Below are 16,488 nucleotides of genomic sequence, written 5' to 3'. Positions count from 1 at the left end.
TTTAAGCATTGACTTGAAAATAAAGAAAAATGTATCTGCATATACCAAGGAAACCAGTCAGGTGGTATTCAGTTGAAGTGAAACTTAGAAGCCTCGCACGGCTGACAGTCACCTTAACAGCTGCAGCTAGGTTTTTGATTCTACGGCTTACTGTGAACCATCTGTAGATACTTCATCACAGTTCTCCTGTTTCCAAAAAGAGGAGAGGTATAATGTAATTTAGTGCTAAAGAATGTGGAGTGGGGAGACGAACTGTGGGTACCCTCACAAGTGAGAGAATTATACATGAGATTTTCTATGAGAGGATTTTGAAAAACAACCAGTGTAAGAAGTTGAGATGTAGCTGAGTGTCGACATACTTGCTTAGAATGCACAAGACCCAAAGTTCAATCCCAGGCACGGCTGAATAAAAATAGAAAAATTCTAAGGAAATAATGTACTTCATCACTATTTTGAATTCCATTGACAGAGAAAAAACGTGCAATATTAGATGACACACTCGTATTCAATAGAGAAGAGAAATGCTTAATGAGCACTGACTGTCTAGAGCACTTGGGAACAGGTGACCAGCACACTCCAGTGGCCCACATGGTTTGATATGTAACAAAAAGATCTCTTAGTTTACCTTAGAAGCTCTTTAGTAGTCCATTTCATCACTAAGAAAAGCAGAGTAGAGTAAGTAGGAAGTGCTCAATTGAAGAGTACTTTCCATTTTGTAGATATGAGATTTTTTAAAGATTAGCTTATCTATAGTTGTTCTCAGTTGAATTACATGTACATGGAGAGAGAAATAGAGAGAGAGAGAGAGAGAGAGAAGAGAAGGGGGAGGGAGAGGGAGCTTTTCTGCATAACCCCCAAATCACTGTGGCTTGCAATAACAGTGACACTATCTACATTGAACTCATTCAAGATGCTTGTCTGCCGATTTGTGGTATGCAGTAGTTGTAACTTTAGTCGGGTCTCATGTTTTGCACTCCCTGAAACAGAAGAGAAGGCCATGCCTGCGACAGGCTCCCTTTCAATCATGGCTGACAGAAAGGATGAAGAGGCTGATGCTTCTTGTAGCTTCTGTATGGTCCTGGCATAGATAGTTTGCATCATCATTCTTCTGCTAAAGGGAATGACGTAGAGGCCATGCTGCTGGGAAGTATATTCTCCACAACAAACAGCAAAACTCAGAACCTTCTTACAAGGGGAGGGAGGTGAAAATGGATAAGAAAGGGTGATATCATCTCCCTCTAAGCCTTGTGAGTCAAAAAGTAAAGTTGCATAGCAGTTATAGACAAGTGCACCAGTGTTAGAGTTGTTGTCACCATTAGTCACTTTAAATGTTTATTTAAGGAATGCAGGTATCTCTAAGTCCTTGCATATCATTAAAGCCCATTACTGTTGGGTGCCTGTGGCTCACACCTGTAATCCTAGCTACTCAGGAGGCTGAGTTCTGAAGATCAGGGTTCAAAGCCAGCCCAGGAAGGAAAGTATATGAGACTCTTATCTCCAATTAAGAATCAGAAAAACAGAAGTGGTGCTGTGGCTCAAGTGGTAGAGCTCTAGCCTTGAGCTGAAGAGCTGAGGGACAGTACTCAGGCCCAGAGTTCAAGCCATATGACAAAAAAAAAAACAACAACCATTACTTCTCCACATTTTCCAAAGCCTTTATAAACCTTTGAACCATCTCAGTTGTAGTATTTCAAAAGCTATATATTTTACCTTTGCATTCATGTTTTAAAATACACAATTACAATCATTTATCATTGTTCTCCACTATAAATAATCATTTCAAGACTATCTTGGACATCTATATGTTTTTCTTTTTTTCTGAATGGAATTAAAGTGATAACATTCCCTTTGTAGAACATTTACAAAATTTTGAAAGAATAAAAAATAAAGGTACCCAATATTCATATCCCTCCATAATGTACAGACACACAGTGGGCATATCCACAATGTGTACTCAAATATACACAAAGAGTAATTTTTAACCAGAAAACAAATATTGTTTCTTTTTATTCAGAGATGTTAATTACACAAAGGATTTTTATTGTGATATTTCCATGCATACATATTGAGTACTTTAATTCAATTCACTCTTGCTCTTTCTAATCTTTCTTTTCTTTTTTTTTCAATTACAATTGGTGGACAATCATCTGTTATGTGCTGACTTTTGATTACTTCAGATATATACCCAAAGGTGATATGGGAGGACTGTACTGTAGCTCTATTTAAGCTTTTGTAGGAAACTCCATTCTGATTGCCATAGGAACCAAACTAATTTACATTCCCACTGATAGTACATTAAGAGTTCTTTTTTCCTACATTCTCACCAGCATTTGTTCTTGTCTTGTTGATGATGGCCGTCCTCACTGAAGTAAGATGGACTTTCCAACTTGCATCTCCCTGATAACTGAAGATGTGGAACATTTTTTTCATGTATTCATTGGCCATTATATTTATTTGAGAAGTGTCCATGCAGTTATTTTTCCCATTTATCTATTGGATTATTTGTTATTTTGAGCTTTAAGAGTTTGAGTTCTTTATATTACTGGCTATTAATCCCTGTCAGATGAACAGCTGACAAAGATTTTCTCCCACTCTGTGGACAGTCGCTTCTTCACTCAGGTAATTGTTTTCTTTACTGTGCAAAAAGCTTTCTACTTTGATGCAATCCCACTTACCAATTCTTGTTATTATTTCCTGTGCTATTGGTATCCTATTCAGAAATTTGCTGCCTATGCCTATATCTCGAAGTATTCTCCCTCTATTTTCTTCTAGTGGATCTAAAGTTCAGGTCTAACATTAAGGTCTTTGATCCACTTCAAATTGATTTTTGTACTGAGTGAGAAATAGCGATCTCATTTAAGTCTTCTTCCTGTGTGTTTTCCTCATTTATGTTAGTCCTTCTCCTCTTCTTTTTTATCCTGTTTAACTGCTACTCATGTTTCAAGGCCCCACAGAAATTGTAGCTCCTCAAGGACTTTTACATCAGTGTAAGTTATCACAATCATCTGTAAATGAGGCAGATATGATTGCTTTTCTCAAAATGTCTTTTATGTCAGTCTATGCAAAAAAAAATTGTGTAAAATACAAGAAAGAGGACAGTTGCTTTAAACACATCCATTACAATAGGCAAAATCTATCTATGTGATGTGTAAATGTATTTACACATCTGTGTGTTTCTATATGCATATATTTGGAGGAAATGAGTCAAAGACAGAAACTGATAGGACATGTGAACACTTGATCTTTGTTTTTATGAAGTCCTCTGAACTTCTTTTTGAGACTAGGCAGAATGGATACTTGGCCACTAAAGTAATAATGATACTTATTATCTTTCCTGAAGATACTTCCTTGGGCTAAAAGGTTTCCATTTTGAACCATATTGGGTTCATTTGTGTAGAACTAGCCACTTGCTGCTCCTCCCTGTTTTCCAGTGTTGACTGTGTGAATTGGAAGAGCCTTGTTCCTTTGGCAAGTCTGTCTAGTCCTCCTCACAGGTGGTGAGCAGCCCCTTCCACTGGAAAATGAAAACATTGCACTAGATGATTGTTTAACAGATAAGCAGTTGATGTCGAGAATCACTTTCTGAGATACATTGGGCTCGTATGACATAAAAGGGAAGTGCTGGTTTGTTCATGCTAACAACCTCGCTATCGTGTATTGCCCTTTATATTTTTTCTTTTGTGAAATTTCTTTTGGTGGTACAAGAGGTTGAACTCAGGGCCCAAGTCTCCTGTGTAGGTACTGGGCTACTTGAGGCGTACCCTTACCCTTTTTTTCTCTAGTTATTTTGAGGAAAGGCTCTTGCATTTTCACTTAGGATGGCCTGGACCTCAATCCTATCTTCCCACAAAGCTGGGATGGCAAGTTCCCACCACCACATGTACCTATTGATTTACTTGTCTGTGAAATGACAAAAATGAGACTAGATGCTTTTTCTTTGTAGTTTTAATAAGCCTTATAGTTTTATAGCTGGTATATGTAGTACCCTATAGTCAATGGCATGTTTTAAAGTTAAAAAATAGATACTTTTCTATACAAAGTGTTTCTCTCTGGAAAAAAAAAAATAGTGTGAAAGTACAAGATGGAAAAAGCATCCAGAATTCAAACATGAGAGACCGAGAAATACCCTAGTCCCATCACTCGCTGCAACTTGTATTTCTCTTATATGATAGGCATTTCTCAAGTCATAAAATTTTTACTTATAGTAATATAAACTGAAATATCTTGGAGCTATTATAATACTAGGGTATTAAATTGATGGCTTAAATTTCAAATCAGTCTGGTGGTAGCAGGCAGTACTAGCAAATATATAAACTCTAACAACCATTATAAACTTCCTTCATCAAGGAAGAAGTTCGCAAATTGTACTAAATAAAAGAATCCTATTTTAATTCCAACAGACAAACTGATCTGATATATGATATTTGAGAGGAGAGTGGAGAGTTGAGAGTTGCTTCTGGCAAACGTAATTGCCACTGCTTAAACAAGTATTTCTTTTCTAGTAATTAGATCTTTTTCATTTGGATGGGTCGTCATAAATATTAACCACCAGCAGTGCAAGAATAATCTGTATTCAAATGATCAGACATCACTCTTTGAACACATAAAATAATTTACATTTATTTGGAACCTTTTATCCTAAAATGCTCTACACATTTTTCTTTATAATCTGATTGATTGCAAGCTATATATAGGACTCTGACACCTGGAGTAGGTTAGCAAGCAAAGCAATAAAGATACAGGACACCATTTCATAAAATCAGAGCAAAAGAAGAAATATATTTGACTTTATTCCCATATACTTCTCTGCCAACAGGACTGGAGAATCCATATTGACCAAATGCACCAACACAAAAGTGGTATTGAATCTGCTCTAAAGGAGACCAAGGTAGGTGCCTTATTTCAGATGCATCAAAGTGTATTTGCTTATCTGTGAGAGATATTATATTATGAGAGAAGAAGGGAAAATGACACACGCATGATTTTCTGCAGCTTATTAATTGATATAACATTTTACATTCTCACACCATTAATACTTAAGCCAACTAGAGAAGGGGAACTCATAAAAGCTATATTTTTAAATATCCTACATACCTGTTATATATATGATGTATTAAGCTTTATATATATAATACATATAAAATATGCATAACAGGTAATAGATAACATATATCATACATTGCATGTATGATCATATATGTGTACATATAATATATATGGTGTATATATACTGAGACTTTAGAAATATTTCAACACTTTCCCCTAAATGTCTGGGTATTAAAGAACACCAGGTCAGCAATGTCCTGTAGTCTAAGCTTTCCTAGCTGCTGCCATGCTGGAAATCAGATCTTTAAAAGGATGCCATGAAAAGAATCTTCATGAGACATTCTAGGTCTCAGGCCAGAGGTCTCAGTTTAGGACTCTACTTCCCCACTAGGCTCTTCAGTTATCTTTCATTTCCATTGTAAGAAAATCTTATTATTCCTTACCTACATTAACTGAATTTTATGTAAAACTAATTGCAATCACATAAATTTTAGATACATATTAGGATCTTTGAATTAGCTAATCCTACCAAGTTTAGTTTGGCTTTGTTTTTTGTTTTGTTTTATTTTTATTTTTTATTGTCAAGGTGATATTCAAAGGGGTTACAGTTACATAAGTACATTTCTTCCCTCATTTTTCTCCTACTTTCCCTCCCCCCAACTACCCTCAAGTTGCATAGGTCATTTCTAACATATTGTCTGTGTATATCACAGATAATTGGTTCCCTTCTTGTTCTTCATCTCACCATTCTGTTGTTCCCCTTCCCTTCCCTATTCAAATAAATGTATATACAAAACCAGGGTCCCAAAATCAAATACAGTGACAACAGAGGATAAACCATAGGGGGAAGAACATATAAAAGAAACAAAAAAAATCACATAGTACATTAAAAACAACAACAACAAAGAAAAACCTCTGTGTCCATATCTTGGAGTTCATTTCACTTAGCGTCATCTTATATGGTTATATGTCCATAGCTATTGAGCTATTCTGCTCATCTGCTAAGATTGTCCTAGACATATGCTAATTATTGCAAATAAGGGAAACCATGGGAAATTATGTTTCTTTTGGCCTGGCTTACTTCACTTAATACGATTTTTTCCAAGTCTTTCCATTTCCTAACAAGTGGGGCAATGCCATTCTTTCTGATGGAGGCATAGAATTCCATTGTGTATATATACCACATTTTCTTGATCCATTCATCTACTGAGGGACATCTGGGTGGGTTCCATATCTTAGCTCTGGTAAATAATGCTGCAATAACCATAGTTGTTTTGTTTTCAGACAGTCTCAAGGTGAAATCCAGGCTGGTCTCAAACTTGTGATTCCCATATCCTCAGCTTCCATAGTGCTAGGATTACAGGAACATAGTCACTACACCTGAAATAGTTTCCTCTTTAAAATTCTGCAGTGTGACTAAACTATTTCTCATCATGTAGTGTTTTTTTTCATTCAATCCTGTTTGAAATGAGCACGTATGCTATGACAGACTGCAATGCAGTGCATAAGTTAGCTTCAGTATCACTTTCCTTCCTTTACATCCACAAGACGAGCATTCAGATTCCATGGGAAAGGGAAGAGGGTTCATATATTGTTTTGCTTTTGGTTCATATACTGTTTTGCTTTTAAAATTGCAAACATTCTTTTCTTTTTCATGTCTGGTTGATTACTTATGGAATGGATTTAAGGATGTCTAACTTTTCTTAAGTGTATTTCTGGGTTCTTTTTAAAAATTCCATGTGATTTCTAGGGTTTTTTGGACAAACTCCATAATGAAATTAGTAGGACTCTGGAAAAGATTGGCAGCCGAGAAAAGTATATCAACAATCAACTTGAGCACTTTGTTCAAGAATATCGTGGAGCTCAAGCTCAGCTGAGTGAGGTAATTTTAAGGATGACTTACCCCTTTGTACAACTACTTAAAGATAATGAAAATATAATCTTAAAAAGATAATTTCCAAGGATTTATACCAATGCCTGATCCTAAATTTGACATAACACTTTTTCATTAAGAATTATGTAATGCTTTTCACAAACATATTAGTTCTCCTGTAGGAAGCCAATAAGGTAATAGAATTTATCTACATTTTATATATAATAGGAATTAGTTACCTCTATATTTCTTTACTACCTTTCTTCATTTGCTTTAAATAAGTGAACATATATGCTGCTGGGGAATATGACTTAGAACAGAAACAGCATCAGGACTACTTTTTTTGCTTCTGTGTCTGCTGTTGATTTACTGTAGGACTGAGAGGAAGAATGCCAGGAGAAAGTTGATCCTTGGAATAATGGATTATATAATTATACAATAATGAACCTGAAAGCAAGACAGATGCAGAGACAAGCAGTTTACTTAATAAAATAATACAAGTTTTTCATCCTTTATATCCTTCCAAAGTTTCAGATCTTGGGCCAAAAATAAAAGTGCTTGCCTCTGAAAGTAGCACTTCTTTCTCTCAGCATTAGGGAACTAATGGCTTTCTTGAGGATTTATACCCATTTCCTGAGATTAAGGAAGGCTAGTAAGACTCATAAATACCACAGGAAGGCATATTTTTTTCTAGCAGACAAAATTAGGAAGACAAAAAAAGTAATAACTTTTTGAGATAACTTCTGTACATCAGAAGTTATCAAAGACCAAGTAGAAATTAATTCTCTTTTATTATCTGTTTAACTTATTCTATCATATTCCCTCATATACAGATCTATTCATGTATACTTTACTTTAAAAGTGCTGTAAAATTCTCTGATTAAAGCCATCATGCATCTGTCTAACATTAATATTGAATAATTGATTATTAGGTTAGTTTCCAAGAACATATTCCAGTTGATTGTACTGTCATACTCTTTGTTAATCCTTATTAATTGCTGAGCTTGATGCTCTACTTTGATTGGTATTTTTTCTTTTTAGAACTAATTTCCTCTGCATAGCATGCAAATTAGATTGACCAAGAGCCTCTCTCCTAAAGTGTTTAGAAATCACTGAGGACAGTTTTTATTGTGAGCCATGCCCATGCTAGTTATTTAGTCAGCATGTGAAGGTTAAAGCAGTTCATCATTTTATAGTGCTGTAGTTAAATAAATACAGGGTGCCTATTAGGGACGTGAAATGGCTACAGTTAAATGGCAGTGTCATAAATGTATTCACCAACAAGGATGGGGGTTGTCATAAAATTATATATATATATATATATATATATATATGTAGACATTGTGAACACAAAGAGGTCATATTTAAGTATTCTCCTTCTGTTTTGGACTTGTCATTAAGCAGAATGTTTTTCCCCTCAGGCAAAGGAGCGATACCAGCAGGGTAATGGTGGAGTAACTGAAAGGACCAGACTCCTATCTGAGGTACACACTAGCAGCCCTGCTGTGCTTCTCACCTGTCAGCTGGGCTCAGCTGGTCAGAGCCATCAGATGACTAAATACTGCTTACTTCAATAATTGCTTCCTCGGGCTTCAAATCATCTTCTCGAGGAGAAATACCCTAGGTTTCTTCTCAAGTAATCAATTATTTATCCTGTTCTTGCTTCCTTAATATACCTAAAGTTACTATATTAAATTCAACATAAATCTTATTCATATCATTAGTGCATTGATAATGTTCCTTAATCTTAATGTTCCTTAATGTTCCTTATTTTTAAATAATTAGTATGGGTAAAGCACTGACTGAGGAGTCTATGGGAAATTTTAATGTTAGTCTGCAAGATGCAAGGTTTATTTGTAGATACTGTTGTTCAGTATTTGTATGTGATCCAGGATGTATATTTGTCTACAACTGAAAGTGGCTTAGAATCTGTTTATTCTGGAAAATGTCATCATCTTGAGAAAGATAATGCATTCTGTTTACACTGAAAAGCTGATCAGAAAATACACACACACACACACACACACACACACACACACACACACATACAATACACATTTAAAAAAGAAAAAAATCTCTTTGCAACAATATCATAAGTCAATTTGGGACTAAAATCCAAGAGTGTCTTTTGTTCCAATCTACTATACTTTTTTATACACTTCACTGTTTCGTTAGTAAATAATTAAGCCTTTTTAATTTTTTAGTAATTTAACAGAGAGAGAACAAGGACACAATTAAGGGAAATGGTGGGCTCAAGCTAGGTGGCTGAAGAGCAAACACATGACTAAGAAAATTTCAGCTTTCTAGGAGTAGCCTGACCTTTGCACTGCAAACTCCTACTTCTGGCTTCATGCGTATGTGTTGCATCTCATCCATGTACTTAAAAAAATGGGATTGCAACCTTGGGCATACCAGAACTCTTCCAGGAATCTACCAAGTCATGATCCCTCATTATCTACCTTAACATCAGCCTACCATCCTTACAGTGTCCAAATCCTAGGATACCAAGAGAATGAGTCTGTTTCTGAGGTCTTTTGTCATCATAGTTTAGCTAATTTTTTCTTTAAGGTTTCATTGGTTCTTTGCACCTCTTCAGAGGCTTGAGGCCTCCAGACAGAATGCAAGTGGTATAGTTCATTCTCAAAGTCCTGGCCACACCTCATACAACTTTGGAAAAGAAATAAATTGCCACTTCAAAATGCTTTGTGGTGATTTAAATCTAGCAAATACCTTACTTGCCTTAAAAAAAAATTACTAACTACCTGACTTCCTCCTGGCTAAATACAGAAATCTTGGCTTTTTGTTCCCCATTTGGTAGCTAACTGCTTCCCTCTGTGAAGAACCATTCAGTGTGAGTTCCGAAGAAGCTTGTCAGCCCAGGGCTTGTTTAACTGACAAAGGCTTGTCAGCATCACTCGTTTATTGTATCTTGACCCTCTGTAATAAGGAATTTGTGTGAGAATGCCAGATCCCCAATTTGACAAGGCATGTCAGGAGTGAAATACTAGATCTTTTATTTTTAACATTTAAACTCAGTCACCATCACAGGAAGGAGAACTTCCCCCAAATAAAGGAGTACACAAAGATAAAGTGTCCCTATATTCAAAAGGAATGAAATTTTCTTACCCAGATGCCCATGGTTCTTTGAGGTTCCTCATAGGAGACAGAGAGTCACTGCAGGAGCTTCAGAGGGTGTCTCTAGGCCTCCTCGTCCAATGCTGAGTGGGTCTTTTGGGCCTAGAATGTTGCCTGACTACCTTCCTCACTGGAAGTGGGGACAGTCAAGTCTCCAGTGCTCTGCTTTCTCTCCCATTTTGGAGCAGGATCAAGGATTAGGAAGTGGGTACTGAGCATTGTCTTCTGAAATGCCCTGGCTTTTAACATGCGTAGCAGGTAGACTTTGCTGGGTTGCCATCTTTTTCCCTCTGTCACATCCTAGGGCCTCTTTGGGCTTTCTCAATCAGGAGTATTTGGGCTTTCTCAACCTCCGGCTCACCTTCTTTCCTAATTCCATAACTTTTTCTCCTCCACTTCTCATTTGTTACACCATTAAGTATAACTCAGTATAACTGAATTCTATCATCTGTGGACCCAATGGAAGCTTTGAAGCTTCTACTGAATGCCCAAGGCTGATGAAATGTCTTGCTTACCTTTCTCTTTGTGGCTGTGAGAATTCTTTTATCTATGAGGATGGAGCAGTTTACAGGGATGAACTGACTGTCCCTCCAGGACAAATGGAGGTTAGCATGAGGACTTTGCTTAAGTTGTCCTTATACCCTTGAATGTCAGCCACTGAAAAGTGGGTGTGAACTCAAGACCCTCTGGCTCCACCACCTACTGGGGCTGTAGAAGAGCTGCTAGCACCTGTGAATAGGAGGCTCCACATTCCTGGATTGGAAAGGGCTAGTGTTCAGGAGGTTTCTGATATAGGAGAGAGAATCCAGTGCTCCCCTAGAGATGGATGACCCTCCCAGAAGGGAGGGAAGGACATTGTTCTATCTCTTTTGGTTTTTCTTCACCTGAGGGTCCTCTTGCAGAAGTTGAGGTCCAGTGCTGTGCCATAATACCCTTACGTAGACCTGTGGGTTGATCTACTTCACTTTTTCCTTACAAAAGTGATCTAATTGCAAGATGTTATTAAAATTTAAACCCATTTGCCAGCCACTTCTCTTAGTTTCTCAGCAGATGTTGGGGCCAGCTACATTACAATAAAAACAAACAAACAAATAAAAAAACATTTTTCAGGTTATCAGGATCAAAGTGTTCCTAGTGCTTTAAGATGTTGCCAAGTTGAGATGCTAAAGGAATGAAGCTGATTCCTCCCGTCTTACCTGAGGGGAGGAGACTGGAGCCAGGAGCCAGGGTGATATTCCTGTGATTTAAATCTAGGAAGAGGGCGAAACCCCTATCACCAACCACAGGTGCCTCTGGAGTGCAGGCAGCTCCAGAGAGAGAGGTGTCTCTCTTTCTGGAAAACCCTCTCTTTCTTTTCCTCTCTTTGGAATCTGGAGTGAGCCCTGGCAATTTATCAGGCATCCTCTTGGGAAGACCCAAGACCTGGGGGCCCAGAGGGCTAAACTCCTGGGTCCCCTTAGTAGAGATTGAATGTCTCTGACCAACAACAGGGTAGAACCCCTATGATGAGCCAGTTTACACCACTTGTAGGCACTGACTAGTGCCTTCTGGATGTTATTTCATATTACTCAGCTACTAGTATTATGGAAGCCATTATAGCCAGCATAGGAACCTGGAGGAACATGACTCCAGAGAATATGGAGAAAAACCCCAACTGTTCATGGGAAGTAACTTCTTGTTAGGCTCTGGAGAAAACTATGTCTCAACAGGAGTCAACACAGACCAATGAAAAACCTCAAGTATTGGAGTATAGCAGGAGAGGATGTAAAAGTAGCAAGATTTCTTACTAGAAGTATAGACCCCCAGAACAACAATTGGGGGTTGGATGGAGAGGGATTGGAGTGAAGAAGAGAAAGCCACGTGGAGCGCATAGACACGGTGGCAGAGGTTCTTACCTCCCAGTGGGCTCAGCAAGTATGTGACAGGAGGGCGGGGGTTGCAGAGGTGAAAATCCCAGGTTCTTGCCATCTCCAAGAAAGAACTGAATGAACACACACACATACACACACACACACAGTAGCATATCAAGGAAAATCTATCATTAAAGGGCACAGCAGGCTGAAGCTAGGTGGCTCAAGATCCTTTTATAGAGATTATTTCAGGAATAGTTATTTTAAAACACCCAAAATATAAAATAAGAAATATTTAGACTCTAATCTTGTGGTGCTTCTAGGCAAATAAAACATTATATAGAGGTAAAGTGCTCACTTATGTTAGGTAAATTAACACTTGAAGACAGTCCAGGGATCCATTTAGTTCTTTTGCAGCAGGTAGTTATCCCCAGTTGTAATGTTTCAGGTGCCTGAAAGAAATTAATTTGCTTTACTTGGATGAGCATTTTATTCCCTAGGAAGATTTTACTCACCAGTATGATAAAAGGTAAAACCTACTAAGTTACAGTAATTGTGCTTTAGTTCTAGATTATATTAAAAAATTTCAACTTTTTAAAGATTATATTTTCTAACCTATTATTATGCTAGCTTAGAATTTTGCTAAAAAGGCTACAGTATTATAATCTCAACATTGCATGCATCTGTATCTGGAACAATTACAGTAGCACGCTATGTCTTTTCAAATTCATGGTTTTAGGAGAAAGAGAGAGAGAGAGAGAGAGAGAGAGAGAGAGAGAGAGAGAACGTGAGTGAGCAAGAGAGTGAAAGCCAGTCCTAGGACTTGAACTTAGTGTCTGGATGCTGTCTCTGAGTGTAATTTTTATTTATTTTTATTTTTTTGCTCAAGGCTAATACTCTACCACTTGAGCCACAGTTCCACTTCTAGCATTTTGATGGTTAATTAGAGATAAGAGGACAGACTTTCCTGCCATGGCTGGCTTTGAACCATGATCCTCAGATCTCAGCCTCCTGAGAGTAGCTAGGATTACAGGCATGAGCCACCAACACCCAGCAAGCACCTTTTCTTGGTGCTTTGTTGGTCTCTGATGAGTCAAATAATAAATATTAAGAATCTTATCAATTATTTTCTTACATTAAAAAAAAGATTCAAAGCAGTCTTGACAGGAAAGTCTATAATTTACCAACTACTTGAGGTGTGGCTCAAGTGGTGCTCCAACCTTGGACAAAATAGCTAAGCTCGAGTGCAAGACCCTGAGTTAAAGCCCTAGTGCCAACACACACACACACACACACACACACACACACACACACAAAGAAAGAAAAAAAGAGGAAATAAATAAGATAACTTTGAAAACCTTTAGAAAGCCAAATTTTCTTTCTGGTATTTATATCACCTTATTAATTAATAACTAATAATTAGAAAATAAAATATAAGTGTAAGTGTTCTGAGAATTGCATGCTTTAAGGGCTTCATGCTTAAAACAACTTGGTTTCTATTCTATAATGTCACAATGTGATAAAGCTAGTGTGAAAGGAATGTGGTCAAGTTTTACATCATGAGCATTCTCAGAAGATGAAACATTTTATGTATCTGCATACTTCATCTTTTTGTTATATCCAGAATGTCCCTAATGGTTTATTTCCCTTTTTGGGAAATAAATTAATTTTTCTCCAAGCATCATTCAAATTTTTTGAAAGTTTATTGAAATTTAGCACTCATGTAAACTTTTTTCAATGAAAGGTTACAGAAGAATTAGAAAAAGTTAAACAAGAAATGGAAGAAAAAGGCAGCAGTATGACTGATGGCGGTGAGTATGTGCTCATTTTAAAAGGGAAAAGTGAGCTGGAGAAAACTGACTCCTCAAGAAACTACATAAGTAGTGTTAAGAGATAGGGAATCTGCTTCTTACAACAAACTATTAGTTACTTGTTTCAAGAGTGGTACATGGTGCAAAAATGATGTTGACAGTCTGTGTATTCTTGTTTCTTACTAGTCACTTGAAAAGAGTAGAAATATATTTACTATAATTTAGGTTTACTAAACTCACGCTGTATTGATTCAAAGATGGGGGAAATATTTAACTATTTGCTTTATTCTGCCAATTTAAAAAGATACTTCATTCTGTTTTTTATCAAAATGGCTTTATTTTTTAAATATCTAATGTGCAAAGACATTTGGCCCTTGACCAAACATTACATGCATGATTTGGTGACCTATAGGGGGTTGTTCCTTTGTTTCATTCCTTCCCAGAAGACTGTATTTTGATGTGTAGTTGTTATTGACTAAAGCTTTTCTATGCCTATAAAGACTTTCTAGAGCTCTAGTGGCATATTCTGACTGATCTTAAAGAAGCTTTTTTGCAGTATATTTTTAAGTATGCTTATTACTTTTATCACAAAGATACTTTTCTCTTCCCTCTTCTCCCTTTCTATCTTCTTCTCCTATAGAGAAACAAGCCCATAAAATCCTTTCCCACATATCCTTAAATACCCACTTAGTGGTTCTTCCTCTAGAAAACTTAGAAAGTTCAACCTCCGTACATTTAATAATGAATCATTTCCCATTCTAAAAATTTTAGGTGTTTAAATGCTGCTGAAAAATCTGTGAATGTCAGCGCATTGTTGGCTGTCTTTTTAACCCTATTTTTGGCTTAAGATAAAATGAGGAAAATGTCATACAATTCGATAATAAACTAATACTCCAAATGAGCATTTTTATTCTGTGCTATTTTTATTGTACAGCTCCTTTGGTGAAGATTAAGCAGAGCTTGACAAAACTGAAACAAGAAACTGTTCAGATGGATATTAGAATTGGTGTTGTGGAACACACATTACTCCAATCAAAACTGAAGGAGAAATCCAACATGACTCGGGACATGCATGCAACGGTTATTCCAGAATCAGCAATAGGCCCTTATTAAAACATACCACGTTCCATGCTTCTCATTATTTGTTTTTTATATCAAATTATTTTTCATGTTGCTTTGATTCCCAAATACAATTATACCTCTAAAAGTATGTTCAATGGGTAATGTTTGCTTATGTACACACAATATTGTATCATGGTGATTATAATGGTAAACTCAACATTAAATATAATTTTTAATAAAGTAATTAAAAATTTCTCACATTTGAAGAAGCTTTCGTTCCCTATTTAACCTTTGTTAAAACTCCTGCCTGGCCTGGGAATGTAGCTCAGTGTAGAGTGCTTGCCCAGCAAGCATGAAACCCTGAGTTCAATTACTCAGTATCACATAAACAGAAGAAAAAAAAAAGCCGGAGGTAGTGCTATGCACTAGCCTTGAACACACTGAGGCTCAGGAACAGTCCCCAGGCCCTGAGTTCAAGCCCCAGGATTCGAAAAAAAAAAAAACCTTCCTAGTGTCTTGGGTTGTTTTTTGGTTTGTTTGTTTACCATTCTTTGCTTTTAATATGACTCCTACCTCCTACCGATACGGCTGGACTGTTGACATGGGGCTAGTTGCCTTCTTCATTGACTGTAAGTGTTTCTGTGGGGGCGGGGCGGGGGAGCGGACAGAAAATAGGTGGAAGAAACAGGAGGCTGCACCATCTGGATGCCACCCTTGTCTGTGCCATCAGCCATGCGACGCAGCCACTCTGGAGGAGAACTATGACCAGGCACATGAAGAGGTACAGCCTCCTCCCACAGAATGCAGACACACCTCCAATAAAAGAACTGATACTATACTGAGCTGAGTTAGTGAGTGGATAGATGACTGTATCTTACTCATCTTACCTAGGGACTTTCTAGACTAAAATTTCCACATCAGAGAAATAAGCAGTATTAGATTACCACCTTGGGAAAAAAACTACTCAAAGGATCACAGGGTAAGAGGCAACCTATATAGGTTTGTTTTTTTTTAACATGTGTGTGAGTGTGTGTGTGTGTGTGTGTGTGTGTGTGTGTATGCACACACGTACCAGGATTGGCGCTGCTTGCCTTTTCCAGTTACAACTGACCCTTTATCACTTTAGCCCCAACTCCTCTTCTGGCACTTTGCTAGTTGGAGATACGTGAGAAATTTATGTGCTAGGGCTGGCTTTCAACCATGAACCACAGAGATCTCAGCCTCTAGTCTAGCTAGGTTAGGATTCTAGATGTGCAGACACATGTTTGTTTATTATTTAAAGCATTAATAGTGAATTTTAATAAAAAATACTTTTTGGACAACAAAAATAGTAAAATCTCATTATGATTTTTTATCTTAGTATTTTTCTTCTCAGCACTGTTTAGACACACACATGCGCACAGACACACTCAAATCTTTCCCCTCAAACTGGCATTAGTTTAAGTTTAGATAAGAGAAAATTCTGTGTATATAAACTACTACCCAAGAGGATGACAAGCAATAAAGTGACAAATAAGCCAGTGTATTTAATTTGTAAAGCAGAGGAGGAAATCCACAGTGGGATAGTAGGCAACGTGAAGGGCTGAAATTGTCTTTTTTTTTTATGATTATTAGAAAGAGCCTAGTAGAAACTGTGAAGCATAACCTTTTGTCCTGGGAACTTAATCACATAGGTATTGTGGCTGAGCAGTATTTGGATTAATTCAGTCAA

The 16,488-nt window shown here is 37.1% G+C and overlaps 1 protein-coding gene across 2 annotated transcripts in view; it reads left to right on the top strand.

Annotated features, from left to right (window-relative positions):
* Positions 1–15,040, top strand: part of Ift57 (intraflagellar transport 57) — a 56,196-nt gene extending 41,156 nt beyond the window's left edge. Inside the window, exons 7-11 of one of the 2 annotated variants that reach the window (XM_013028596.1) lie at positions 4,817–4,888; positions 6,797–6,928; positions 8,341–8,403; positions 13,649–13,715; positions 14,650–15,040. In XM_013028596.1, the coding sequence (XP_012884050.1) occupies positions 4,817–4,888; positions 6,797–6,928; positions 8,341–8,403; positions 13,649–13,715; positions 14,650–14,828 (513 nt within the window). In that variant the 3' untranslated portion in view covers positions 14,829–15,040. The remainder of the gene's footprint in view (positions 1–4,816; positions 4,889–6,796; positions 6,929–8,340; positions 8,404–13,648; positions 13,716–14,649) is intronic. The other variant, XM_013028597.1, reaches the window with a different exon arrangement.
* Positions 15,041–16,488: the final 1,448 nt, after the last annotated feature.

Source organism: Dipodomys ordii, unplaced genomic scaffold, assembly GCF_000151885.1.
Source record: "Dipodomys ordii isolate 6190 unplaced genomic scaffold, Dord_2.0 Scaffold111, whole genome shotgun sequence".
Taxonomy (NCBI): Eukaryota; Metazoa; Chordata; class Mammalia; order Rodentia; family Heteromyidae; genus Dipodomys; species Dipodomys ordii.
This window is presented reverse-complemented; position numbering and strand designations above follow the sequence as displayed.